This window comes from Palaemon carinicauda, chromosome 37 (genome assembly GCF_036898095.1).
Source record: "Palaemon carinicauda isolate YSFRI2023 chromosome 37, ASM3689809v2, whole genome shotgun sequence".
NCBI classification, from domain to species: domain Eukaryota; kingdom Metazoa; phylum Arthropoda; class Malacostraca; order Decapoda; family Palaemonidae; genus Palaemon; species Palaemon carinicauda.
Window position 1 is genome coordinate 26587405 of NC_090761.1, and position 27698 is coordinate 26615102.

General features: G+C 44.3%; 1 protein-coding gene across 1 annotated transcript in view; it reads right to left on the reverse strand.

The window, feature by feature from the left end:
- Positions 1 to 705: 705 nt before the first annotated feature.
- Positions 706 to 27698, reverse strand: part of Syx16 (syntaxin 16) — a 58164-nt gene continuing 31171 nt past the window's right edge. Inside the window, exons 3-6 of the mRNA XM_068360911.1 lie at positions 20884 to 21040; positions 16412 to 16517; positions 14362 to 14506; positions 706 to 1422 (exon numbers count right to left, since the gene is read on the reverse strand). Coding sequence (XP_068217012.1) covers positions 1240 to 1422; positions 14362 to 14506; positions 16412 to 16517; positions 20884 to 21040 — 591 coding nt within the window. The 3' untranslated portion in view covers positions 706 to 1239. The remainder of the gene's footprint in view (positions 1423 to 14361; positions 14507 to 16411; positions 16518 to 20883; positions 21041 to 27698) is intronic.

Below are 27698 nucleotides of genomic sequence, written 5' to 3' on the forward strand. Positions count from 1 at the left end.
ATTTGCCATTTGACTCGCGGAAACCATGCTCATGTTTCTCGATAATTTCATGTTTCATCTCCATCGTCATCATGCGTTTTTCCCTCCCTATTGCCAACCATACCACTCGCTTTCTTAGGACCCATCACTTATAACAAAGAAAGTTCACAAATACAGGGAAAATCACATAAATAACGCAAACATAACACAAAAGAGGCTCAGGAGATAAAGAATGTTCACAAATACAGGGAAAATCACATAAATAATGCAAAAGAGGCTTAGGAGATAACAAAGAATGTTCACAAATACAGGGAAAATCACATAAATAACGCAAAAGATACTCAGGAGATGTTTAAAGAAGTCAACAACCATGTAAAATGAACAAGTGATGAGGGCTTAGAGCGGTTCTAAGTACTCGGCCATCTGGCGTTAACATCTGTAAGCGTGCTCGTATCTCGATGCAAAATTTTACTCAAGAGGCTGGCTCGTGTCTCAGAATGCTCGTATGTTGGTGCACTCATATATTGAGGTATTGCTCTACAAAGGAAAATAAAACTTTGGAAAATGCAAAGACTTTCAAAAAATTTTGCACCTGAAGGTCTCAACTTGCATCTATTCATTAAAAAAAAAAAAAAAAAATACAAACTCTAATACTAAATGCCTCATTACCTGTAACTTCCAAATAAATCTCATATATATAAAAGTAGGTTTTAATAAAATTGAGCATAGTTTTGCAGATAATTACTCTTGATAGAATACAATATGCAATATTCACAATATATGAACACCTATAAACTCTTGATAATGACAAGACTAAAAGTGAAAAAATATGGAATGAAAAACTATATACTAAAATAAGAAATCTTGCTAACACAGTGTTCATGAAATGTTTCTATCTCTCATCTCCAGTAGAACTCATATAATTTATATATATATATATATATATACAATGGTAGTGATAGATATGCAGATTTTCAATGATGCCTCCCTGTAACTACTTAAATCTCCAGTCAAGTAACTGATGAAAAGTGACTGATTTCAATTCAGATCTATATTACTTGAATTAATTATACAAAAATAGTTTAAATATTTTCCTTAATCCTACTGAACTCTGGATATAAATAGCTCTACACATTATAGCAATTATTTAGCATTTACTAATTTACTGATTATATTTGGTAAAATAGCTGAACTGTACAAAATAGTAAATAAATATAGCAACATGGTAGACTTAAAAGATAAAACCTAAATGACATGATGTTATTTTTTAACCAGAACGAGAATAATTATCAAAACAATTATGGTTACTGCCAATCCTACAATGCATTTCATATTGCGATTTTTGCGCTGATGCTGCTCGGCTTTTTTGAGCTGCTTAGCTCCGTCTTCTACTTTGATGGCCGCATGCTCTACATTGAAATCAATTCGATCCAACAGTGTTCCCTGAGAAATATAAAGGTACAATTAATTCCATGAAAATACAAATAAAATGGCTTTCCACAGAGTGCATCTCCAGGAATGTGGTCTTTAGTGTGAAAATATAAAATGATACCCAACAACAAAAGTATGAGGGTCTATGTAAGTGATACACTATCTCTGCAAACACAAAACATGTAGGAAAAGGAAGTCTTAAAAACTCCATGTTTCTAAAAAAAAAAAAAATGTAGAAAGCTGCCTTCTAAAGTTAGTTTTTGAGGGAAACACAAGATATTTGATTTAAAGTCTTGATGGCAACTGAGGACCGCAGTGAGAAAAGTATGGATTCATAACAATGCTAGAGATTTTGAAGGAAAGTCTCATTTACAAGAGTATAAAATAAGCAATACAGAGATATTAATGGTTTTAATCAGGGAGGTACATTCAATATACATGTACTATATATCTTGTGAAACCAAAAATAAAGGAGATAAAAACTGAGGAAGAAATTGCTCCTCACTTCAGTGATATACAGTATAAAAGCATCCTTGAGTAAATAAAAGAACAAGATAAAAAAGCAAAATATTGCACAAATATTTCAAAGTGTTGAAAGATAGACAATGTAGTGGTTTGCGGACTGTGGCCAGAGGTAGCACCCAAACTGCCTAGTGTCTGAATGCCGACCACAACCCAACGTTCACTACACAAAAAAATATACAACGGTGGAATACCCAAAAATCTAGGTAACAGGTCAAGAGAACGGAGCACTGGGCACCACCCCTTGATTTATACTGGGCAAGGGGACCTAGCTAGAACCTTACTTCCTCCTTTTATTTATCCTGCCTTGAACTTGCTGGGTATAAATAAAATAACAGAACATTAGGTGAAAGGAAACATTATAATTTTTGTTTAAACCTGACAACAGGATACAATGTGGGAGAAAAAAATTATGATAAATAACTTATTAGAAAGATTTAAAAAAAAAAAAAACTGCTAAGGAAAAAAAAAAGAAAAAAAAGTGGCTGAGAAGGGAACACCATGGTGAAAGGGTCTGGAATGAAATTCTGTCTTTATAAAAATAAAGAAAAAATATTTATTTGTAAATGAAACAAAAAAACATCTATATCATTCCAGATAATTTCCTAACGCTATACTACTAACATCTACATGTTCTGGTACATGATAAATGCAACCATGTGGATTGCGTCGGTGATCCAATTATCTTAACAAAAAAACACTAATCCTACACTAAGCTTAAAGGAGAACCCCGCAACACTATGGTTTTATGACATCTGTAACAACCAGTAATAAACTTGAACACTTAATACCTAATGAATCATCGAGTAAGAACATATAACTGTGAAAAATACTGCACTGCAATAATTTTCCCTAAAGCAATACTGTCCTTATCAATATCCAGTCTACCATTAAGCTGCAAAGTTACTTAGAAATTCTTAGCTTTTGAATAGTATGGCCGCAGACGATGCTGTGCGGGTCTCTGTGGGCTTATGATAGCAATGTCTAAAAAATCTCCAATTGTAAACCTGCACTGTGATAAGGTTTCATTGTCATCGAAACTTTTCTGACCAACACCAGAGGTGCCTAAATCTCTCATTCTTGGAAGGGGTTTTGATAATTATGGAACAATTCAGACTAAATTTGAATACAGTCCCTCTCCATTTAACATCTGAATTCATTTCCTGGGCCTACGACCAGACATGCCATTTCAATAGCTCCCGTGAACTATTAAGGTTTTATGACACATTTTAAAATATTTCTCTAAAATTCTACCTGGGTCACTGGTCACTTTCAGAAAACACTGACGTCAATTACAAGTTTGGGAAGTGACTCTGCAACAAGGGTTCCAAGGTAAGTTCTCAGATTTGGCAGGAAAACTGTCCATAAACACTCTGTGTCAATACAGTATATTACCACCTAGGTCAATGATAAGACTAATCTAGTTTCATTGGCTCCTAATTTTGAATCAAGTTACCATGTAGCAGGGCAGAAATATTTACAATACAACTCTTGAGTAACTATCCTTTTGACAACTTCATCTTTCCTATATATGTACAGTACTCTGAAGAATAGTCTAAATTCCCCTCCCTACTGAGTGTAGGGGGCTGCTGTCAGTACCTAGTAAAGAAATAATAACAGATTAAGGCACCTTTTTTGGGAGGGACTTGAGTGCTACAAAATAATGTATATAAAAAATAAATTATTTTTTCTTTTAACCACAAACCATCAAGGTTTCTTAGACACAAACCACTTTTTTATTCCAACAAGAGATTTGCAAGCTTTAGTTCCAGGAGCGGATACTACAATCCATCATAGCAGATGACAAATGGAGAAGACAGCTAGCACGGAATTTGAATGGAAGACCATGCTTAACCAAACTCTTAGACTTCTCCCATGAGGCAGATGGTACAAATGATCAAAATAGAGCAATTAATGTATTCTATGTGGATTTCAAGAGGGTAATAAAAAGGTGACAATTAATCACTAATGGCAAAGTCAAGGAGTTTTGGTATTCTAGCTACCTAGAAAAAATTCGAGTTTTCATTGACAAAATGTCACATAATGTTGTGTGTCTTCAATTTTCTTACTACATCATTTGCCCATCATTAGTTACACAAATGACCCAGTATTAGGGCTGACTTGAAAAATTAGTAAGTTTGCTGTCAACACAAAAAGGAGTACAACAGCTGTAATAAGAAATACAGTGATATAAAAATTATAGGAAGACATGAAGAATTTAGGCAAATGTTTAATAAAACTAGAGGAGCACTCAGTAGAACGTAGACCTCCGCCTAGGCAGCTTATTTCTCGACCTTTAGCTCGAATTTGACCATAACATATATTAACTGCCGTGGATTTTCATACTCAAATATGAACCTAGTTTGAAGTCTCTGTGACAACGATGTCCAAACTTATGGCTGATTACATGAATTGGACACTTTGCTTGACTGTGACCTTGACCTTTCAAAATTTAATCATTTCAAGCTTTTTACATAAAAGCTAAACCCAGCAAGTTTCATTACTCTACAAGCCAGGAAGGTGTTCACAAACAAACACACATACACAAACAGGAGAGAAAACATAACCTCCTTCCAATTTCGTTGGCAGAGGTAATAGCATTAATTAACACTTAAAGGCAACCATGCACATAGATTATCATACAATAATGACAAACCTAAATTACAGTGGAAGGGGATAAGGAATTTTCAACTAGAGAAAAGTTTAAAAGTTATCCTCTCCAGTGATTTGTAACCTTCTCATTAATGTTTAGCAGTTGAAAAGAAAATTTAGAATATAATTAAATTATATTTGAAATTAATATACTATGGAAATGACATCTTTTATCAAGAATTAAAATGGACGTATGTAACCCTGTTAGTATAAGCCGTCAGTAATCAGGTCTACTACGTAGTAGGTTCAATTTTGAATCTTTGGGAAATTTTCACTTTGAGTTGACATTTAACAACTACATGTATAATAATCTGCAAGTGGTTTAAGGTGGGCTTTGGAGCTTGAGTTGATAGTGTCTTTTTTACCTTCATTCAGAGCTTAAATTGCTTTAAGACTAAGAATTACAATTTGTTTTTCACTTCCTCTTATTAACAACCATTGTAAGCTTTCCGAGAATGGTGGTCCTTGTTCAGTAAGATTCATTATATTTTTAACAGACTATGGACATTGCTGGTAGTACCTCTAATTGACTACTTGATATCAGAATGTCAATTTGTTTTCTAAAAAGGCAATGTATTTTCTTATTGCAGGTGTTAGGCTTAATAAGTCATCAAGTTTGGATCCAAATCTTATGCATACATACATATACCAAGGCACTTAGCCCAATTTTGGGGGGTAGCAGACATCAAACAAATGAAACAAAAAAGGGGACGTCTCCTCTCTATGTTCCTCCCAGCCTAACAAGGGACTCAACTGAGTTCGGCTGGTACTGCTAGGGTGGCACAACCCACCCTCCCACATTATCCCCCACAGATGAAGCTTCATAATGCTGAATCCCCTACTGCTGCTACCTCCACGGTCATCCAAGGCACCGGAGGAAGCAGCAGGGCCTACTGGAACTGCGTCACAATCGCTCACCATTCATTCCTATTTCCATAGCACGCTCTCTTGCCTCTCTCACATCTATCCTCCTATCACCCAGAGCTTCCTTCACTCCATCCATCCACCCAAACCTTGGCCTTCCTCTTATACTTCTCCCATCAACTCTTGCATTCATCACCTTCTTTAGCAGGCAGCCATTTTCCATTCTCTCAACATGGCCAAACCACCTCAACACATTCATATCCACTCTAGCTGCTAACTCATTTCTTACACCCGTTCTCACCCTCACTATTTCGTTCCTAACACCAGCCATACTCCTTAGACACTTCATCTCAAACACATTCAATTTCTGTCTCTCCGTCACTTTCATTCCCCACAAATCCGATCCATACATCACAGTTGGTACAATCACTTTCTCATACAGAACTCTCTTTACATTCATGCCCAACCCTCTATTTTTTACTACTCCCTTAACTGCCCCCAACACTTTGCAACCTTCATTCACTTTCTGACGTACATCTGCTTCCACTCCACCATTTGCTGCAACAACAGATCCCAAGTACTTAAACTGATCCACCTCCTCAAGTAACTCTCCATTCAACATGACATTCAACCTCGCATAAAAGCCTTAATTTTGGCAGAAATGTTTCTTTGCAAAGAATTTTAGAGATGGTTCAACAACGTACCAGTTAGAGGCTCGATGGACATTATCTTGAAGAATCCTGACTGTTTGGATGAATCACCGCAAAATAATTAAAGTTAACCATTGCATACAAAAGAATGGAATACATAAAAAAGAAATCATAAATAGAATAAAATGTGTATCGTTAAAAACATGACAATACGCAAAAAAAAAAACTATCTAAATAATGCAGGTACCTGCCCTCCCGCATATACATAAATGCACGAGAAGAGCTTTAACAGTAATCTTTTTCTGGGAAGTGTAATGTATATTGTATTCCTTTTTATTTAATAGTCAGTCCTTACCATTTATAGGGTTGCTATTCATAAATTCCAAAGTTAGCTAACTGAGCTATAAGTGTCTTGTCCCCATGTAACCAGAGATAATAAAGTCTAATAAAGCCTATGACAAGAGAAACTGGTAGATACATCTAGCTATTACTAGAGGCTGGGAGGGAAGTACTGTGGAGACAATGTACTATAAGTTATGCATATTAAATTCTGACTGGAAGGACTTGCCATTATATAGATAGGAAGAAAAGCAACTACAGTGAACCCTCGTTTATCGCGGTAGATAGGTTAAGGACCCGGCCGCGATAGGTGAAAATCCGCGAAGTAGTGACACCATATTTACCTATTTATTTAACATGTATATTCAGACTTTTAAAACCTTCCCTTGTACGTAGTACTGTTAACAAAATGTTATTTTTATTAATAAAATAAATTTTTGAATATACTTACCCGATAATCATGTAGCTGTCAACTCCGTTGCCCGACAGAATTCTATGGAGGGATACGCCAGCTATCACAATACTAGAAGGGGGTGTACTTACCAGCGCCACCTGTGGCCAGGTACTCAATCATTTGTTGTTGACACCTCCTCAATTATTCCTCGGTCCACTGGTTCTCTCTGGGGAGGAAAGGGAGGGTCGATTAAATCATGATTATCGGGTAAGTATATTCAAAAATTTATTTTATTAATAAAAATAACATTTTTCAATATTAAACTTACCCGATAATCATGTAGCTGATTCACACCCAGGGAGGTGGGTGAAAACCAGTGTACAAGATTAAAGGATAGCTAAGTATCCCATATTTCATATAACAGTTATCTCAAATAACAATGAAATAATAAGTACCTGGTAAGGAAGTCGAATAGAACCGTTACTCTGCCTCTTTATTTAAAGTTCGTCTTCCTTACTGAGCGCAGCGTTCCTCTTGGAGGCTGAATCAACCCAAAGGTGCCAAAGTACACGGGGTTGCAACCCCTACTAAAGGACCTCTACCAAACCTTTAACCCAGGCGCTTCTCAAGAATGAATAGACCACCCGCCAAATCCAAGGATGCGGAAGGCTTCTTAGCCTACCGTAACAACCATAAAAAACAACAATAAAAGTATTCAAGAGAAAGGTTAAAAAAGGTTATGGGATTAAGGGAATGTAGTGGCTGAGCCCTCACCTACTACTGCACTCGCTGCTACGAATGGTCCCAGGGTGTAGCAGTTCTCGTAAAGAGACTGGACATCTTTCAGATAAAATGATGCAAACACTGACTTGCTCCTCCAATAGGTTGCATCCATTATGCTCTGCAGAGAACGGTTTTTATTAAAGGCCAACGAAGTAGCTACAGCTCTTACTTCGTGGGTCCTTACCTTCAGCAATGCAAGGTCTTCCTCCTTTAGGTGAGAATGTGCTTCTCTGATCAGAAGCCTTATATAGTACGAAAGCCCATTCTTGGACATGGGTCTCGAGGGTTTCTTGATGGCACACCATAAAGCTTCTGACTGTCCTCGAATAGGTTTAGACCTCTTCAGATAATATTTGAGAGCTCTGACAGGGCAAAGAACTCTCTCTAGTTCGTTACCTACCATGTTGGAGAGGCTAGGTATTTCGAACGATCTAGGCCAAGGACGTGAAGGAAGTTCGTTCTTTGCTAGGAATCCAAGCTGAAAAGAACATGTTGCAGATTCGGTTGTAAAACCAATGTTCTTGCTGAAGGCATGAACCTCACTGACTCTCTTAGCTGTTGCAAGGCAAACGAGAAAAGCAGTCTTGAGGGTAAGATCCTTGAAGGAAGCTGACTGGAGAGGTTCGAACCTAGATGTCATAAGGAACCTTAAGACTACGTCTAGATTCCAGCCTGGAGTGGAAAGACGACGTTCTTTAGACGTCTCAAAAGACTTGAGAATGTCTTGAAGGTCCTTGTTGGTAGACAGGTCCAAACCTCTGTGACGGAGAACTGAAGCCAACATGCTCCTATATCCTTTAATCGTAGGTGTAGAAAGGGATCTCTCATTCCTAAGATGTAGAAGGAAGTCAGCTATTTGGATCACAGAGGTATTGGTAGAGGATATTGAATTGGCTCTACACCAGCTTCGGAAGACCTCCCATTTAGACTGGTAGACTCTACGAGTGGAAACTCTTCTAGCTCTGGCAATCGCACTGGCTGCCTCCTTCGAAAAGCCTCTAGCTCTAGCGAATCTTTCGACAGTCTGAAGGCAGTCAGCCGAAGAGCGTGGAGGTTTGGGTGCAACCTGTCTACGTGTGGTTGACGTAGAAGGTCCACTCTTAGAGGTAGAGTCCTGGGGAAGTCGACTAGCCATTGCAGTACCTCTGTGTACCATTCTCTTGCAGGCCAAAGGGGAGCAACCAGCGTCAGCCGTGTCCCTTCGTGCGAGACGAATTTCTGCAGAACTTTGTTTATTATCTTGAACGGAGGGAATGCGTACAGGTCGAGATGGGACCAGTTCAGAAGAAAAGCATCCACATGAACCGCTGCAGGGTCTGGAACAGGGGAACAATAAAGCGGAAGTCTCTTGGTTATGGAGGTGGCAAACAGATCTATGGTAGGTTGACCCCACAAGGTCCAAAGTCTGTTGCACACACTCTTGTGGAGGGTCCATTCCGTGGGAATGACCTGATTCCTTCTGCTGAGGCGATCCGCTGAAACATTCATATCGCCCTGGATGAACCTCGTGACCAGAGTGAGGTTTAGACCTCTTGACCAAATGAGGAGGTCCCTTGCGATCTCGTAAAGGCTCCTCGAATGGGTCCCTCCTTGCTTGGAGATGTAAGCCAAGGCTGTGGTGTTGTCTGAATTCACCTCCACCACTTTGCCTAGCAGGAGGGACTTGAAGTTCAACAGGGCTAAATGAACTGCTAACAGTTCCTTGCAGTTGATGTGGAGTAATCCTTGTTCCTTGTTCCATACTCCTGAGCATTCCCGTCCGTCCAAGGTCGCACCCCAGCCCGAGTCCGATGCATCTGAGAAGAGATGAAGATTGGGGGTCTGGATGGCCAATGATAGACCCTCCTTGAGAAGGAGATTGTGCTTCCACCACAGGAGAGTGGTCTTCATCTCTTGGTTGATAGGGATAGAGACTGCTTCTAGAGTCGACCCCTTGTCCCAATGAGCAGCAAGATGGAATTGAAGAGGGCGGAGGTGGAGTCTTCCTAGCTCGACAAACAGGGCCAGAGATGAGAGGGTCCTGTGAGACTCATCCACTGTCTCACTGAGCAATTGCTCCTCTTCAGCATGCTCATGATGCACTCTAGGGCTTGGTTTATCCTGGGGGCCGATGGAAAAGCCCGAAAATCCTGACTCTGAATCTCCATTCCCAGGTACACAATGGATTGGGAGGGAATGAGTTGAGATTTCTCTATATTGACTAATAGACCTAGGTCTCTGATTAAGTCTAAAGTCCAATTGAGGTTCTCCAGACAACGACGACTCGTGGAGGCTCTCAACAGCCAGTCGTCTAGGTAGAGGGAGGCTCTGATGTTCGATAAGTGTAGGAATTTCGCTACATTCCTCATCAGATGAGTAAAGACCATAGGAGCTGTGCTTAGGCCAAAACACAGGGCTTGGAACTGATAGACAACCTTTCCGAAAACGAATCTCAGGAAAGGTTGGGAGTCTGGATGAATGGGAACGTGAAAGTATGCATCTTTCAAGTCCAACGAGACCATCCAGTCCTCCTGTCTGACCGCTGCTAAGACCGACTTGGTCGTCTCCATCGTAAACGTCTGCTTGGTGACATACTCGTTGAGAGAGCTGACGTCCAGCACCGGTCTCCAACCTCCTGTCTTCTTGGCCACAAGAAAGAGACGGTTGTAGAAGCCCGGGGATTGATGGTCCCGGACTATAACCACTGCCTTCTTCTGCACAAGTAGCGACACCTCCTGTTGCAATGCTAGCCTCTTGTCCTCTTCTTTGTAGTTGGGAGAGAGGTTGATGGGCGATGTGGTCAGAGGTGGTTTGAGGCAGAATGGAATCCTGTAACCGTACCTAAGCCAACTGACAGACTGTGCGTCTGCACCTCTCTTCTCCCAGGCTCGCCAGAAGATCTTGAGTCTGGCTCCTACTGTTGTCTGGAGAAACTGAGAGTCAGTTCTTTCCCTTAGATGTCCTGGATCCTTTCCTAGACTTGCTCCTGTGAGAGTCTGGGCGGGAGCTTCCTCGGCTGGGGGCTCTACCACGAAAGGGCGGTATGAACCTCGTAGCCGGGGTATCAGCCACTGGGGAGCGATAAGTCTTGGGGACTGAGGTGGCAACCTTAGACTTACGAGCCGATGAGGCTACAAGATCGTGCGTGTCCTTTTGTATCAGGGCAGCAGACAAGTCCTTAACTAGCTCCTCGGGAAAGAGGAACTTAGAGAGAGGAGCAAAAAGGAGTTGTGACCGTTGGCAAGGTGTAATGCTGGCGGAAAGGAAGGTACACAGTTGTTCCCTTTTCTTCAACACCCCTGATACAAATAACGACGCTAGCTCACCCGATCCATCTCTGATGGCCTTATCCATGCAGGACATTAATAGCATGGCAGAATCTTTGTCCGCAGGAGAGGTTTTCTTGCTGAGGGCCCCCAGGCACCAGTCGAGAAAGTTGAACATTTCAAATGCTCTGAACAACCCTTTCAGTAAATGATCCAGGTCTGAGAAGGTCCAACAAACCTTCGAGCGTCTCACAGCAGTTCTCCGAGGCGAGTCCACCAGACTTGAGAAGTCAGCCTGGGCAGAGGCAGGTACTCCTAAGCCTGGTGCTTCCCCTGTGGCATACCAAACGCTACCTTTCGAAGCGAGCTTCGTTGGAGGGAACATGAAGGAAGTCTTGCCAAGGTGTTGTTTAGACTGCAGCCACTCCCCTAAGATCCTTAAAGCCCTCTTGGAGGATCTAGCTAGGACAAGCTTAGTATAGTTGGACTTAGCTTGTTGTACGCCCAGCGAAAACTCAGATGGTGGAGAGCGGGGAATAGCAGAGACGAAGTGGTCTGGGTAAATCTCCCTGAGTAGAGCCAAGACCTTACGAAAATCAATCGACAGTGGAGAAAGCTTGGATTCGTCCACGTCTGATGAGGGATCAAGGTGTGCCTCCTCATCATCCGACACCTCATCAGCAGAGGGTAGCGAAGCGATCGGACCAGAATGCTGAACCGCAGAGTCAGAACGGGTAGGAACAATAACAGTGGTTTCCTCTTCCAGTAACTGTTGAGGGAAAACCTGAGGCTCAGACTGCAAAGGCTGAACAACAGACGAAGCAGAAGGCAGGCGCATGGGTGAAGGAGGTTGACTCCTAGCAAGAGAGGTTGAACCCAAGGATTGCACAAGCTGAGCGGAGGACGGAGGCGGAGTAGTCCGTTCCTGTTCCTGTGAGATGAGCGGAGCATGATGAGGTTGAGGCTGCGCAGAACAAGGTAAAGTTCTCGCAAGCTGAGGCTCCTGAGGCGCAAGTCCAGGGTGTAGAGGAGCTTGCCTTGAGGAGGGTTGAGCTCGCTGCAGCGATGGCTGAGCAGACAGACTCACGGAGGGGAGAGGTTGTTGTACCCCAACCGAGAGTTGCACCACTGGTGGAGCAGCAAGGGGAGGTGGAGGAAGAGTGGAATAACTCTCCTGATCCCAAAGCAAGGGTTGCCTTAAAGAAGGCTGAGGCTGAACACCACTGGGAACAGCGAACTCCGAAAGTGGCTCAACATCGTACGCCTGGCAGATGGTGCTGCGACCAGGCGGAGCAAGTGCAGGCGGGGCGAGCACAGGCGGAGCGAGAACAGGCGGAGGGAGTGTAGGCGGAGGAGGAGGTGCAACACTCTCAGCCCGACACTCACGCATCAAGTCCGAAAGCTGAGCTTGCATGGACTGAAGCAGGGTCCACTTGGGATCGGCAGAAACGATAACAGACTGAGGTAAAGTCTTAACAGTCGGGCTCTGTTTAGGCAGAACCTTACTCCTCTTGGGCGGAGTACAGTCGACAGATGACTGAGGCGAGTCAGAGCTGAGCCAATGACTGCAACCTGGCTGAGCACTCGCGGACTGGACTCTACGTTTAAGCGGTCTCGAGACCTGAGACCAACGTTTCTTCCCTGCTAGTTGATCAGCGGACGAGAATAAGACGGGCTCAATCGTCTGCAGGTGGGAGTGACGGTCTAAGGAAGACACGCCCGCAACCACCGAGGATAGTTCTGTGCGCCTAACAAGGCCTGTCGAACCCTTAAGCCCTTCGACATTGCTTCTCCCCTGGGCATGGGAGCTTGCAAGAGGTCCCGGACTGGGAGGACGACTGGCTCGCACAGAAAAATCCTCACGCACCACACTGGCACCACTAGCACTTGGCACTGCACCGACACTAGCACTCGTCACAGCACTGGCACTAAATCCACCCACTGCACTCTTGACCTTCAGATCTTTAACTTCGGCCATCAGAGACTTATGGTCACTTACCACTGATTCTACTTTATCGCCTAAAGCCTGAATAGCACGCAAAACAACTGACATATCAGGCGGAGGGCACACAGTAGGTTCGGGGGTAGCCACTACAGGGGTAGGAAAAGGTAGGGGATCATGAGGTGAGGAAAACATAGAAGAGTGAGAAGAACTTCTCCTAACTCTACCTCTCTCTAACTTAGATGAATATTTTAAAAGACGGACAAATTCCAATTCCGAAAGTCCGGCGCATTCCTCACATCGATTTTCTAATAGACAGGGCCTGTCCCTACAGTCAGAACAAGCGGTGTGAGGATCTACCGAGGCCTTCGGAATACGTCTATTGCAAGACCTACATCGTCTATGGGAGGGGGCTTGCGAAACGTCAGACATCTTGTTTCAAAGAGTTAGCCAAAGGGTGATCCAAAAACAAGCAAAATTCGTTAACCGTTATATCAGTATTATATAAAAGCTATCTAGCTAATATAAGAAGGATTCCAGTAAAGCGACAGCCGTTAATCTGAGAGAATACTTCACCAAATATCCGTGAATAAACTCGAAGACCATAAGCGTATCCCAGAACGTCTAGCCGGAAGCACGACAGAGGAATAATTGAGGAGGTGTCAACAACAAATGATTGAGTACCTGGCCACAGGTGGCGCTGGTAAGTACACCCCCTTCTAGTATTGTGATAGCTGGCGTATCCCTCCATAGAATTCTGTCGGGCAACGGAGTTGACAGCTACATGATTATCGGGTAAGTTTAATATTGAAAACTACCCTTTAATGTACAGAACACTTAATGCATGTGCTACAGTACCCTAAACTAAAACAGGCACAAATATTAAAGGCGATTTTATATCATGCGTTTCCTAAACACGCCAAAAAGCACGATAAAAAATGGCAACCAATGTTTTGTTTACGTTTCTCTGATCATAATGAAGAAACAAACGCATTTACTGTACACATCTGTGTATAGGTTAGTTTTTGCATCGATTATATTGATTATTCAGTACAGTATGTTGATTTTGTTATTACCAATATGTATATATATATGGGTTATGAAAAAAATCCGCGAAGTGGTGAATCCGCGATGGTCGAACCGCGAAGTAACGAGGGTTCACTGTACTTGAAAAGAATTACCATGATTGAAGCGTTTACTATGAAAAGCAATGCTGATAATGAGACTACAATGAAGCCAGTCTCATTTACTGTAGACAAAAGTCGAGAGAATAGAAAAGGGTTGGATGCAAAGAGAAAGGACAAATTTGTATAAATGCTTGCGAAATAGTAAGATACTGAAAACAGGCTACACATAAGTTAGATGATTCTAGGCATTGAGAAAACTCCACTTACACTAAAGGCTGAGAGTCACTTAAATAACTTATCATACACTGATAGAATTGTATGCCTGATATGATAACTGGGTCCAACCATTTCCTTCCTAAAATGCTAATTTCTTGTTAAAAGTAGGATATTTAAAAATACCAAAGATTTACATTTTAAATATGTTCAAACCTACCTGCTCAGAAACTAGCTGTGCTACATCTCTGAAAAGTTGATTGAGTTGCAGTGTAGATTGAAGGACATGATGCACAGCCCTATCTCGTTCTTGAACTTGAATTGTGTTGTCCGCTAAAAACATAAGTTGTTCCTGATTCCATGCCCTGAAATAAAAGAATGTATACTGTCAGGAGCATACATTATGAATGCTTCATGATAACATTTACAATTTATATGCATAGCATACATCAAAGGGGAAGAATTCTAAACTAAATGGATTTAAACAGTTATTGGTACTAGTAGACACAATGTTAGTCTATTTTTTACATAAGTCGGAATTTCACCCTATGAAGTGACGTTTCGTATGACACAGTAGATGACAAAGTACTCACACCTTGCTATCAGTTTATATAAAATAAAAAACAGATACCTTGGTAAAATAGATACAGCATGTACAACAATATTAAGACTTTACCAAGGGTCACTTGACCTTAAACTTGGCATCTTTTCTGATTAATGGACATGAAAGAAGGTAGAGTTGGAAGTGACGAACTAGCTGCTAGAGGAGGATATAAACAATGTGATTGTTGGTGATGACAGCTTCTATATGAGGCTCCTTTACTTTAAAACCTGATGTTGATGGCAATAGATCATCACCATCAATATCAGGTGATAACTCGCTAGCCTTTCATTTTTCAACTCTTACAAGGAAGTGATCTATATTTTGTTGGATAGTTTTCCTCCTCTTGTCAAAGAAAAATGTCCTTTATGGTGGGAATAAATCTTCAACTTTAACTGCCTGACATAACGTAATTTGTGAAAAGTACTACATGAAGAGAGCTTTCACACCTTGGTCCAGGGATTGAATAAGAGACATAGTGTTTGGTGGCAAGAAAATTAAACTCAAATGTGGGTCCATGTCATTTAAATATGTGGGATATCCAGGTGCATTATGTAGGACCAACAACCCTAAAAGGAAGTTTCTTTTTGCAATATTCTTTAACTGCTGGTATAAAATGGCCAGTGAACCTTTCTTCAAAAAGGACCAAGGTGATCCATGCCTTTGGAATAGCCACCCAAATGACAGGAGCCATTAACTATGCAATGTTTTAGAGGGCCAAGGGATTAAGGGAATAGTAGATTAACAGAGGCTTCAGTTTGACATTGCATGTAAAGTTACCTCCTAACATTAATATTAGCCTATCTTTGACTACCTTGTACCCTGGCATTATTTTTTCTTCCTTTGAAAGACAGTGATCCAGCATCTGCTTCAAAATAAGCAGGCCTCATCAACATTATTTAGCTGTAAAGTTATGATTCTCAGATGTAAAAAATTTTAACTCTTCGCAGACATATTTCTCACAATAGACTGTGACCACAAACTCACATTCCTCATCAAAAAGGGTAATATAAAATTTTTCTAGATAAATAAAAGTAACATTGGAGTTTATAAAACATAAGAAAAAATCCCTCTTCAGTATCTCAATCTATGATCTACCATTGCGGTGGAAAAGGGCCCAAGGCATAAGTAAGTGCAGCATTACTCCTCAAATTACTATCTACAGATACCATCTGTAGACTTAATATTGAGCTTAAGGCAACTTTAGGCAGGCTATTGATATTCTGCATTGCTCAAAGAAAACATTCACATTAAACGATGGGCATCAAAAGGACTGGAACCGCAAGAGCAGTGCTAACTTACTCATCGAGATTTGAGAAGTGATTGAATCAAAACACTATTCTGGCAACTGTGAAAGGGGTTAAGAAACTCTCGCTTCGTTAATTGCTTCAAGAACTTAAGGTAAACTATAACTAATTCTCTTTTCTTTATACTATTTTACTTGAAATACAAATATCTGCATGAAATACTTACCGTATTACAAATAACTGCTGTTCTGTATTTAACAGTTTATCATTATTAGTTCTTTAATTTTACATGGCTTGGAAAGCACAATATACCCACTTAAACTCATGTTATAACTTTATCCTTATTGAAAACATTCCAATAAGAACAAAAATACACCAAGTTCACGTCCACTAGATTAAGGAGCTTCTGTACAATAACTTACTGGTTTTGCTTTACTGATGCACCACTCTCAAAGGATCCAAAATCACTGTCGTAGTCGCCTCCCCCGTCGTGGACAAATGAACTAGTTTTCTTTATATTTTGCATGGCTGTAAATAAAAATAATAAATATAATAAAATATATATTATCATCTAAGAAACTATGCATTCTTTATAGTTTCCAAATTTGAAGCAATCCAGAAAAGAGGGGATGAGAGTGTCCTGTACACTTTTATTTTTCCTATCCATGTCAACAAAGTACAAATAAGATCTACATCAACAGGCATTAAATTTATTCTTTTATTTTGATTATTATATTTTATATGATTTTCTGTACTATATAAGGATAATTCAATAATCCATTAGTAAAAGCAACTGATGATACAGCTAATGGTGATGTGATCAGGACATAAGGTTAGATTTAGTGATAGGGATAAAAAGAAATGATTACAGCAACAAAGATTATTTGAGCGTATCATGAAAAAATGGGGAAGGTGATGGAGAAACAAATGAAACTAGAAAAGCACTCTGAGGGTGCTGACCTCCGCCACGGCAGCTTATCTCTCGAAACCAGCTTGCCTTTCCTAAAATCAATTAAGTTTGTAGGGATATTTGAAGTCTGTGTGACAACCATGTGCAAACTTGGGGTTAGGGTTAGGGTTACTAAATCAACATTTTGCACGACCCTCACCTTGATCCTAGACCTAGGACTTTCAAAATTGAATCCCCTCCACGCCTCAATATAACAATTAATTCCTGAAAGTTTCACTACTCTATTTGTTAAATTGTGGCCAGGAAGTAGTTCACAATCAAACAAAAAGGGGCGAAAGCATAACCTCCTCCCAACTTTGTTAGCGGAGGTAATAAACTGTTAAAATGGAAAACTGTCAGTTTGAGTTCATAGAAAAAGCTACATGTGAAGCACTTAAGATCTTGGAATGCATTTGACAAAGTACCAAGACCCTTAAAGTGAACTACACTGTAACTGGTGTCCATTTTTCCGGCACTCTAAATTAACAGGCAGTTTTTTTTAACTGCCACCCCACAAAAAAAACCTGAAAACTTCCACTCAAAAAATGGTTTATATTTGGATCTAAACAGCCAACATTAGAGCTAGCCTTCAGCATAGAGCCCTAATAGGTAAAGCTTCCACAGAACTCAGTCTTTGTAAAGTAAAAAACACCACTATAAAGAAATTGACTTTGATATATAAAATCAAGTTTATACTGTTGATTAATTTCAAAATGTCTTGACAGTCAGATCACTGTCAGATACCCATCTCAAAAGCTCATTTGAGGACTCGGGTGATGTCCAACTTCTGGGGCCTGAGCTCCCATGAAGGGGCAAGACTGCTTGAAGATCCTCATTAGAATGGACAATTCCCACTAGAGGGAAAGGTATAAGAAGACATTCTTTTGACGAAGGAATGAATGAATGATTGAAAATTATATGGCATCATAATATCAATGGTCATTGCTGTTCATTGAAGTATGATTAATTAAGAATTAGTAAATTCAGAAAAATAAATAAAAAATAATAATACTTTAATAATAAAACATTTAAGATTGCATATACTTTTAAAAGATGAGTAAGAAGGCCTCTTGACAAAGGAAGACGAAGAATACCAATAGCACGATATGGCCTACTTCTTGTAAGACAGCTACAGAGGATATACAAACATCTTCTGTGCAGGGCCTCACAAAAAGCCTGGTTCGGAGATGCTGGATGGTTGCCATCCATAAAGTGAATAGGATGCCCCAAAGCTGTGATACCTCTAGATGGGACTGACAGAGGAGGTTGGACAATTGAAATAGTTCTCTCAGTACCTCGACAAGGAGTATCAACCAGTCTGGATACCATATGGCATGTGGCCACTTGGGAGCCACCAAGGTCATCCTGAGTTGGCCTGTTGGTAATGTCCTGCCAGGACTGGGGTTCGAGTCCCTCTCAAACTTGTTAGTTCCTTTAGTCGCTGCAACCTCACCATTCTTGAGAGCTTAGGATGAGGGGTTTGGGGGACCCTATAGGTCTATCTGCTGAGTCATCACTGCCTGGCACTCGTTAGACCTAGCTTGGGTGGAGAGAGGGCTATGTGCTGATCATATGTAGATATAGTCAGTCTCTATGACATTGTTCTGCTTGATAGGGCAATGTCACTGTCCCTTCATGAGCAGCCTTTAAACAGTCTGGAAGCTTCTTGACCAGATGGATGGGGGAAAATAAGATAATTGATGAGGAACCCCAAAAGGGACAGATGCATTTTTGCTATGCAGGGAAGACAACTCTGGCCCTACTATCCATCCCTGATGACTGTGCATGTCCACTAGAACATTCCTCTTGACTCAAATGAGCCTTGCTGACAAATCTACTGGGTTGTCGAATGCCAAAGTGTGTGCCTGCCTCGCCAATTCACAGGGGGGCCGTGAAAGTGCCCCTTGCTTATTGACGTAGGCCACCATGGTAGTATTGTTGCTCATCAACGCTACAGATTACCCTATCAAACTATGTTGTAACACTTATAATACTAGAAACACTACTTGCATTTCCAGCAGGTTGATGTACAAAACTTTTCTTCCGTGTGAGCCCTTTGGATGCGCCTGTGAACAGCTGCATCTCCAGAGGAAAGGATTCAATTGAAACTTCCCTGGTGAGGATTTTTTCATTACTAGATAAGTTACAATGCTAATTGGAGAAGAAGGATGCTACAAGCCCAAGGGCTCCAACAAGGAAAAATAGCCCACATGAGAAGTAATAAATATAAAATATCTTAAGATCAGTAACAATGTTAAAATAGATCTGTCATATATAAGTTATGCAGGGAGACTTATGTCAGCCTGTTCAACATAAAAATATTTGCTACAATTTTAAACTCCTGAAGTTCCACTAATTCAACTGCCAGATTAGGAATGTCATTCCACAGTCTGGTCATAGCTGGAATAAAACTTTTAGAATACTGTGAAGTATTGAGCCTCATGATGGAGATGGCAAGACAATTAGAATTAACAGCATAACTTGTACTACATAAAGGATGGTACAGTCTGGGAAGATCCGAAGGCAAAGGATGGTCAGAATTCTGAAAAATCTTATGCAGAACTGACTGAATAACAGTGCGAGAGATTAATATCAAGAAGAGGAATAATAAATTTAATAGACAGCAATTTTTTGTACAACAAATAAAGATGAAACTCAGTAGTTGAAGACCAGACCAAGAGAACAATACTCAAAATAATGTAGAATGAAATAATTGACACATCTCTTCAGAATAGGCATTAATAAGTTTTATATTGTAAAACCTCTCTTAGACTAATTCGCCTTTGAAAACTCTATAAACTGGAGAGAAAGCCACACCTTACACTCTTCATAGGGGAATGAATGTAAAGTCATGCCCCTGCAAAAAACACAAAGTTGATGGGGACCCATACAGGGCAGATTTCCCAGGGCACATCTGCATGTCTGCTCATAGAGACTGCAGAAACAAATAGTTACCACAATTAGCAAAGATAATGAAAAAGTGAAAACAGCCAAAGTTAGAGGGAGAAGAAAAGTACGAGGGTACTGAATTCTGGCTGAAGTTAAAGGGACGATTGCTCTACATGAGCAACTATAACCATCTTGTTAAAGGTAGGAGCAACTACAATCACTTTGTTAAAGGTATGAGCATGTATCTTCACCTCGTTAAATGTATGAGCAACTACAATCACCTCGTTAAATGTATGAGCAACTACAATCACCTCGTTAAAGGTATGAGCAACTACAATCACCTCGTTAAAGGTATGAGCAACTACAATCACCTCGTTAAAGGTATGAGCAACTACAATCACCTTGTTAAAGGTATGAGCAACTACAATCACCTTGTTAAAGGTATGAGCAACTATAATCACGTCGTTAAAAGTATGAGGAACTATAATCACCTCGTTAAAGGTATGAGCAACTATAATCACGTCGTTAAAAGTATGAGCAACTATAATCACCTCATTAAAGGTACTGTATGAGCAACTATAATCACGTTGTTAAAGGTATGAGCAACTATAATCACGTCGTTAAAAGTATGAGGAACTATAATCACCTCGTTAAAGGTATGAGCAACTATAATCACCTTGTTAAAGGTATGAGCAGCTACAATCACCTCATTAAACATAAGAGCAACTATAATCTCCTCGTGAAAGGTACGAGCAACTATAATTACCTCATTAAAGGTATGAGCAACTATAATCACCTCATTAAAGGTATGAGCAACTGTAATCACCTTTTTTGCACCAGTTTTGCTGAGGTCATACTTCCCTATTACAGGACGGTTATCTGCATTCACGTAGGATCAAATAAAAAGTAAAATTTTTCCAAATTCATGACAAAATAATGCAAAAACATATGTCTACTCAAGTAAACTAAAAAATTATCACTATGCATAATCTACAGACAAATGAAACACAAGCAGCAATAAAAAATATTAAATAACTGTAAACCACACACACTTACAAGTTGTGAAGGCTGAACATGTTGTCAAGAATTCATTTTTGACCTCCTGTAATGCAAAGCCTAAAGCACGGATAACATTCCGCTTGAGTGTTTCCTCTCGGCCTCTGGTACTGCCATGTTTAATTTGTATCATGAGGGTTTGACATCGTTCCAAGGTCTGTAATAAGAAAAATATGACAAATTCGGAGATAATTTGTATTTTTCCTAACCATACAAACCTTAGCTATTTACATTGGGTTTACCTTTCGGCGTAGCTGAAATGACGAGCCAATAGTTTTTAACGAGCGTTAACTACCCCCGCGCTAGTTAGCGGGGGGTAGAGGAAGGGGTAGCTTGCTACCCCTCCCCCCCCCCCACACACACACCGGTGATTTGCTTCACTTCACTTAGAGGTAGGACTTGACATGGGGGTCAGGGCTGGCGGGCAAATATGTGTAAATAGCTAAGGTTTGTATGGTTAGGAAAAATACAAATTATCTCCGAATTTGTCATTTGTTCCATAACCGAAATACAAACCACGCTACTGTATTTACATTGGGTGACTTACCCCTTAGGAAGGGTGGAAAGTCCCCAGCCTTACTGACTTTGGCTTTGCCCGGGGGCTCCGCCTCTCAGTGAGTAGCACTTGAGAAAAGGAGCCCCTGTACCTCACAAGTTCCTTGCTTTGCTAGGAACGAGTGGCCTACGTAAGTTGTGTGTGGAGGAAAGCGTGACTCGTCCTATGAAGTTGACCTTGAGACCTTTAGATAGGAATCTAGGGTAGGACGTTCCCAATACCACCTCGTCAGGATATGGGGGAGGCGATAGTATTAAACTTAATACTAGAAGCACAAGGAAGCATGGGTTACCTGCAGAGGTCCAGGTCAGCTATGCGAAGACCAGGATGCTGCTTCCCCAAGAGAGGGAAGAATGAAGAAAGAAGTAAGGGTCAGACATACTCTTTCATTCACGCAAACTAAAACCGGGTGACAACGCCCTCAACCTACTGCTACTTGTCCAAAAAGGAGCCTGAGGTTAGACCAGCTGTTGTGCAGCCACCACAGGGCCGATAGAAAACGTATCGAGGCTCCTGTGGGTCACGTCCTGCAGGTAGTGGGCTGTGAAGGTCGTTTGACGCTTCCAGACCCCAGCTTGAAGCACCTGCGTCACAGATAAGTTTCTCTTGAAGGCCAGGGACGTAGCAACGCCCCTGACGTCATGTGCCCTAGGGCAACGTGACGGAGGAGGGTCTGGATTCAAGGCGAGATAGATAACCCTTCGAATCCAAGCTGAGATGGTATTCTTGGTGACCCTCCTCTTCGTCCTGCCTGTGCTCACAAACAATGCCCGCACTTGGGGACGAACTGCAGCTGTTCTCTTCAAGTAATACCTCAGACACCTCACTGGACATAGTAGCAGCTGGTCTGGGTCGCTTGTTACAGAACGGAGACTCGCGATCCTGAAAGAGTCGAACCGTGGATCCGGCACTCCAGGATTCTGAGTCTTGGCAACAAACTCAGGGACGAACCTGAACGTTACCTCCCCCCATCCCCTTGAATGGGCGATGTCGTACGAGAGACCATGAAGTTCACTAACTCGCTTGGCCGAAGCCAAAGCGAGCAGGAAAGCCGTCTTCCAAGACAGGTGGCGATCAGAGGCCTGGCGTAATGGTTCGAAGGGAGGTCTCTTAAGACCCCTGAGAACCCGAACCACGTTCCAAGGAGGAGGTCTCACTTCCGACTGGGGGCAGGTAAGCTCATAGCTACGTATGAGTAGAGAGAGTTCCAGCGAGGAAGAAATGTCCACACCTTTCAGCCTGAAAGCCAAGCTTAAGGCTGAGCGATAGCCTTTCACTGCTGAGACAGAAAGGTGCATTTCCTCCCGCAGATACACGAGGAACTCCGCTATTACTGGAATAGTGGCATCGAGTGGAGAGATACCCCTCCCACGACACCAACCATAAAAGACTCTCCACTTTGCCTGGTAGACTCCCTCAGAGGACTTTCGCAGGTGCCGAGACATTCTCTCCGCAACCTGTTGCGAAAAGCCTCTCTCCGTGAGATGCTGGACAGTCTCCAGGCGTGAAACCGAAGCGAGGCCACGGCTTTGTGAGGGATGTTGGAGTGTAGTTGTCTGAGTAGCTCGTGTCGTGGGGGAAGTTCTCTCGGGAGCTCCGTCAGGAGCTGCAGAAGGTCCGGGAACCATTCCGCATGATGCCATAGCGGAGCTATCAGACTCATCGAACAGTTGACCGATAGTCTGGTCCTGTTGAGCACCCTTCTCATCAGACAGAATGGTGGGAAGGCGTACACGTCGATGTTGTCCCACCGTTGTTGAAACGCATCTTGCCAGAGAGCCTTGGGGTCCGGGACTGGGGAGCAGTACAGGGACAGCTTGAAATTCAAGGCTGTCGCGAACAGATCCACCGTCGAGGAACCCCACAAAGTCAGGACTTTGTTGGCTATCTGAGGATCCAAAGACCACTCGGTAATCACTATCTGCGAAGCCCTGCTCAGACTGTCGGCGAGCACATTCCTCTTGCCAGGAATGAAGCGAGCTGATAGTGTTATCGAGTGGACTTCGGTCCACCTTAGAATCTCTACTGCAAGAGGAGATAGCTGTTGTGAAAAAGTACCTCCCTGCTTGTTGATATAAGCCACTACCGTGGTGTTGCCGCTCATCACCACCACAGAGTGACCCGCCAGTGTCCGTTGGAACTGTTGAAGAGCCAGAAAGACGGCCTTCAATTCTAGCAGGTTTATGTGCAGGTACTTTTTTGATTCTGACCAAAGGCCTGAGGTCCTCTGGTTCAGAATGTGCGGCCCCCCACCCTTCTTTTGACGCGTCCGAAAACAGTGTCAATTCCGGGGGGGAGGACGAAAAGATCCACTCCCTTTCGCAGGTTCTCGTCGACCAGCCACCACCGCAGGTCCGCCCGTTCCAAAGATCCTATCGGGAACTGTACGTCCGGGGAATCGGATCCTTAAATCCACCGGGACTTGAGCCGCCACTGCAGGGATCTCATCCTGAGGCGGCCGTTTGGAACCAGACGAGCCAGGGAGGACAGGTGACCTAAGAGACGCAACCACGATTGGGCGGGAAGCTCTTCTCGCCTGAGGAAGGGTTCCGCCACCCTCCTCAGCCTTGCTATCCTGTCGTCTGATGGAAAGGCTTTGTGGAGATTGGTGTCTAATAGCATGCCTAGATAAACCAGTCGTTGGGACGGCTGCAGAGAGGACTTCTCGAGGTTTACCATGATCCCCAGATCCTGGCAAAGACTCAGAAGCCTGTCTCAGTGTCGAAGAAGGGTCGACTCCCGAGTCCGCTAGGATCAGCCAGTCGTCCAGATAGCGAAGGAGACGGATGCCGTTCCTGTGCGCCCAAGAGGAAATCAGGGTGAACACTCTGGTGAACACCTGAGATGCTGTGGAGAGACCGAAACACAGCACCTTGAACTGGTAGGTCTTGTCATCTAGGCTGAATCTCAAGTACTTCCTGGAAGACGGATGGATTGGGATCTGGAAGTACGCGTCCTTTAGATCCAGTGTGCACATGAAGTCTTGCGGTCTCACCGCAGGTCTGACCGTGTCCGCTGTCTCCATGCTGAACCGAGTTTGCTTGACAAACTCGTTCAGAGCTGAGAGGTCAATGACAGGTCTCCAGCCTCCAGACGCCTTCTTTACAAGAAAGAGTCGACTGAAGAAGCCTGGGGAGCCGTCGACGACCTCCTGGAGAGCATCCTTCTTGAGCATGGTCCCGACTTCTGGCCGAAGGGCCAGCCCCTTTACCGATCCCATAGCATAGGAGCTCAACGACACTGGATTCGCTGTCAGGGGAGGTTGAGATGTTGTGAACGGGACGCGATAGCCTTGGCCGATCACGGAGATCGTCCAAGCATCGGCCCCATGTTGCTGCCACCTGTGCACGCAACTTCGAAGGCATCCCCCCACAGGTGGACACGCGGGGGGACTGCCACTCCTAGCGTTTGTGGCCGCCCCCTCTAGGAGTCTTGCCTCCCCTGGAGGACTTACCGCCCCTCTTGTCCTTGGTAGGAAAGGGCTGGGGCTTAGACACCACCTTCTTAGCTGCCGGTGCCTGCTTTGGTGTCTTGCGAGGCTGTTGCTGCGGAGCTGGAGGTTTATAGGGCCGAGCTGTAAGGGCCCTTTGGATGAGGGAGTCCTGGCTAGACTTCCTCCACCTCTCAGCTGTTCGTTCCATGTCCTGAGGCTCTAACAGATTCTCCCCAAGGAGGGAACCATGCCTGAGCCTACAGACATCCACGGCGGGGACCTTCGGGTAGAACTTCTCGGTCACCGCATCACGCCGCTTCAATACATAGTTGGCCCACAGGGTGGTAACCTGGTGAGCCAGGAACTCGATGGAGCGGGTGCCCGAGAGTAGGAAGGTCTCCAGGGCCTTCCTATTGGTCTCCTTAGACAAATTCTCGGAGTGCAATAGGATGCCCAGAGACCCTAGCCATATATCTAGCCACAAAGTGGCCTGCATGGCGCACTTCGCGACCTTCTCATGGCTCAGAATCTCCGACGCCAAGAACGTCACCTGCCGGGCGGAGAGCTTCTCGAGAGGAACTCCCTTAGCAAGCTCTTCTACGGAATGATGGAGAGGAAGAGCGAGACTAGACTCCCCCAAGATCTCAAAATACCTCCTCTGCTGGAGACGAGGAGGAGGGAGGAGTTTGTTCCCGGCAGAGGAACGACTGGAGGAAGCAAGAGCCGCAAGCTGAGCATTGGCCCTGGCTCTGGCACTCTTCAACCCCTGGGACCAGGGCAGAGCCGCACTGGTCTAAGGGGGCTTCTGAGTACCGAACACCTGGTCCAGGACTGTGTCCTTGCCTTCTCGAGGGGCGATCACGGGGTCCATGAACCCTTTGAGTTGCCTCATCAGGCTCAGGACCTGCCAGAAGGCATGCTCAGACTCCTGCTGGTCTCCTCCTTGCGGACTGGCAGCTAAGTCTCCCGTCCCTGGAATCTCTTCCTGGGGAGATGCGTGAACGTTCTCCCGGGGTGCAGCTGGTTCCTGACGAATCCTAGAAGACGACTTCGGGATTGTCTTGGAGTCCTTGGGTTCCCTCCTGGGCGGGATACACGACCCCAACAAAGAGGTTCGGAAAGCGCCCTCCGCGCGAGACGATTCCCCTCCATGAGGAGACGACTCCCCCCTTGGTGCCGAGGGGGAGACCATCACCTCACTAGATTCTCCCGAGGACGGAAAAGCCTCGTCCTCGGGAGTCGGGAGAAGGAGAAAGCGCCTGCGAAGGGGATGGAGCATTCCTGACAGACCTCTTAGGAACCAACTTCTCCCTGGGAGAAGTCACCACGAAGTCCACTCCTCTCCTTCTAATCAGCGGGAGCGAGGCATCCGCTGGCTTGTGTCATTGATCGGCGAGTGCCGGCTTCATAGCCTTCACTAACGCCCGCATCAGAGGACCAAACTAACTCTGCCGAGACACGGACACAGAGTCCGAAATTCCCGCTGAAGGGAAGGGGATCGGGCGATCCTTCGGAGTGGACACCACTGGACCTGCCTGAAAAGGAAGGAGGGAAGAAAGTTGTACTGACCTCTCTGAAGTGTCTTCCCTATCCTGCATAAGAGTCCTGCGCTTCGGCGGAGGCGATCCTGAGTGTAGTCTGGCGACACGCGTCCCTGCTGCCGACGCTCGTACGTAGGCGAAACTAGAGTCGCGCGCGAGAAGATGTTGAGGCGCGGGCGCGCAAACGCGCGGAGACAAACAAGCGCGGGAGCGCAGGCGAGTGGGCGCGAGAGCGTACAGGCGAACGAGCGCGTGGGCGAGCTGGCGAGTGAGCACGTTGGCGCGTCGGCGAGGGAGCGCGTTGACGCGTGGGCGAACGAGATCGCTCCGATGACCGCTGACGATGTTGTCCAGGAGACCTGTAGCGCGTGGGAAAACAATGGCGAGCAGGCGATCGGGGGCGCGCTGGTGAACGCTGGCGCGCAGGCGAGCGATGGCGAGCTGGCGCATGGTGGCGCGCTGGCGCATGGTGGCGCGTTGGCGAGCGATAGCGCGTAGACCGCGTAGGCAAACGACCGCGCGTGGGCGAGCTCACAGACGGCGACCCATGTCCCTCCAGATCCTCTCGGTGACGGCGCGTTGGAGAACGCTTGCGCGCAGGCGATAGGTCACGCGGGCGGTCTGGAGATCGCCGATGTTCAGGTGATCGCTGACGCGCAGGGGACCGTTGACGCGCAGGAGATCGCTGACGAGCAGGTGAATGTTGATGCGTCTGTGATCGCTGGCGAGCAGAAGGGCGACGCGTGGAATCCTGTGAGGGAGCTGCCGGCGCGGGGCGCAGAGGCGAACGCTCACGAACGGGCTCAGGAATAGGAGGCGCGTGGGCGTACAGGCATTTTGGAAGTACACGCTGGAGACCGCGAGCGTTGCTGCGCTGGAACAGGCTGACGAGCAGGATCGCGAGGGCGAGGAGAAGAGTCCTTGGTCAAGACCTGAACCGAAGTTCTAGGTCGGGCAGGCGAGCGTGGGCGCACAGGGCGCGAGTCAGGAACTGGGAGCGCAGGTGCGCCCTGACGGGCAGGAGATCTAGGGCGCTCAGGAGAACGCTGGCGCACTGGGCACTCAACAGGAACAACAGGCTGAAGGATGTCCTTAGGAGAGCGCTGGCGAGAAGAGGGGCGAGGCGAGCATGGGCGCGAGTCAGGAACTGGGAGCGCAGGTGCGCCCCGACGGCAGGAGATCTAGGGCGCTCAGGGGAACGCTGGCGCACTGGGCGCTCAACAGGAACAACAGGCTGAAGGATGTCCTTAGGAGAGCACTGGCGAGAAGAGGGGCGACGATCATC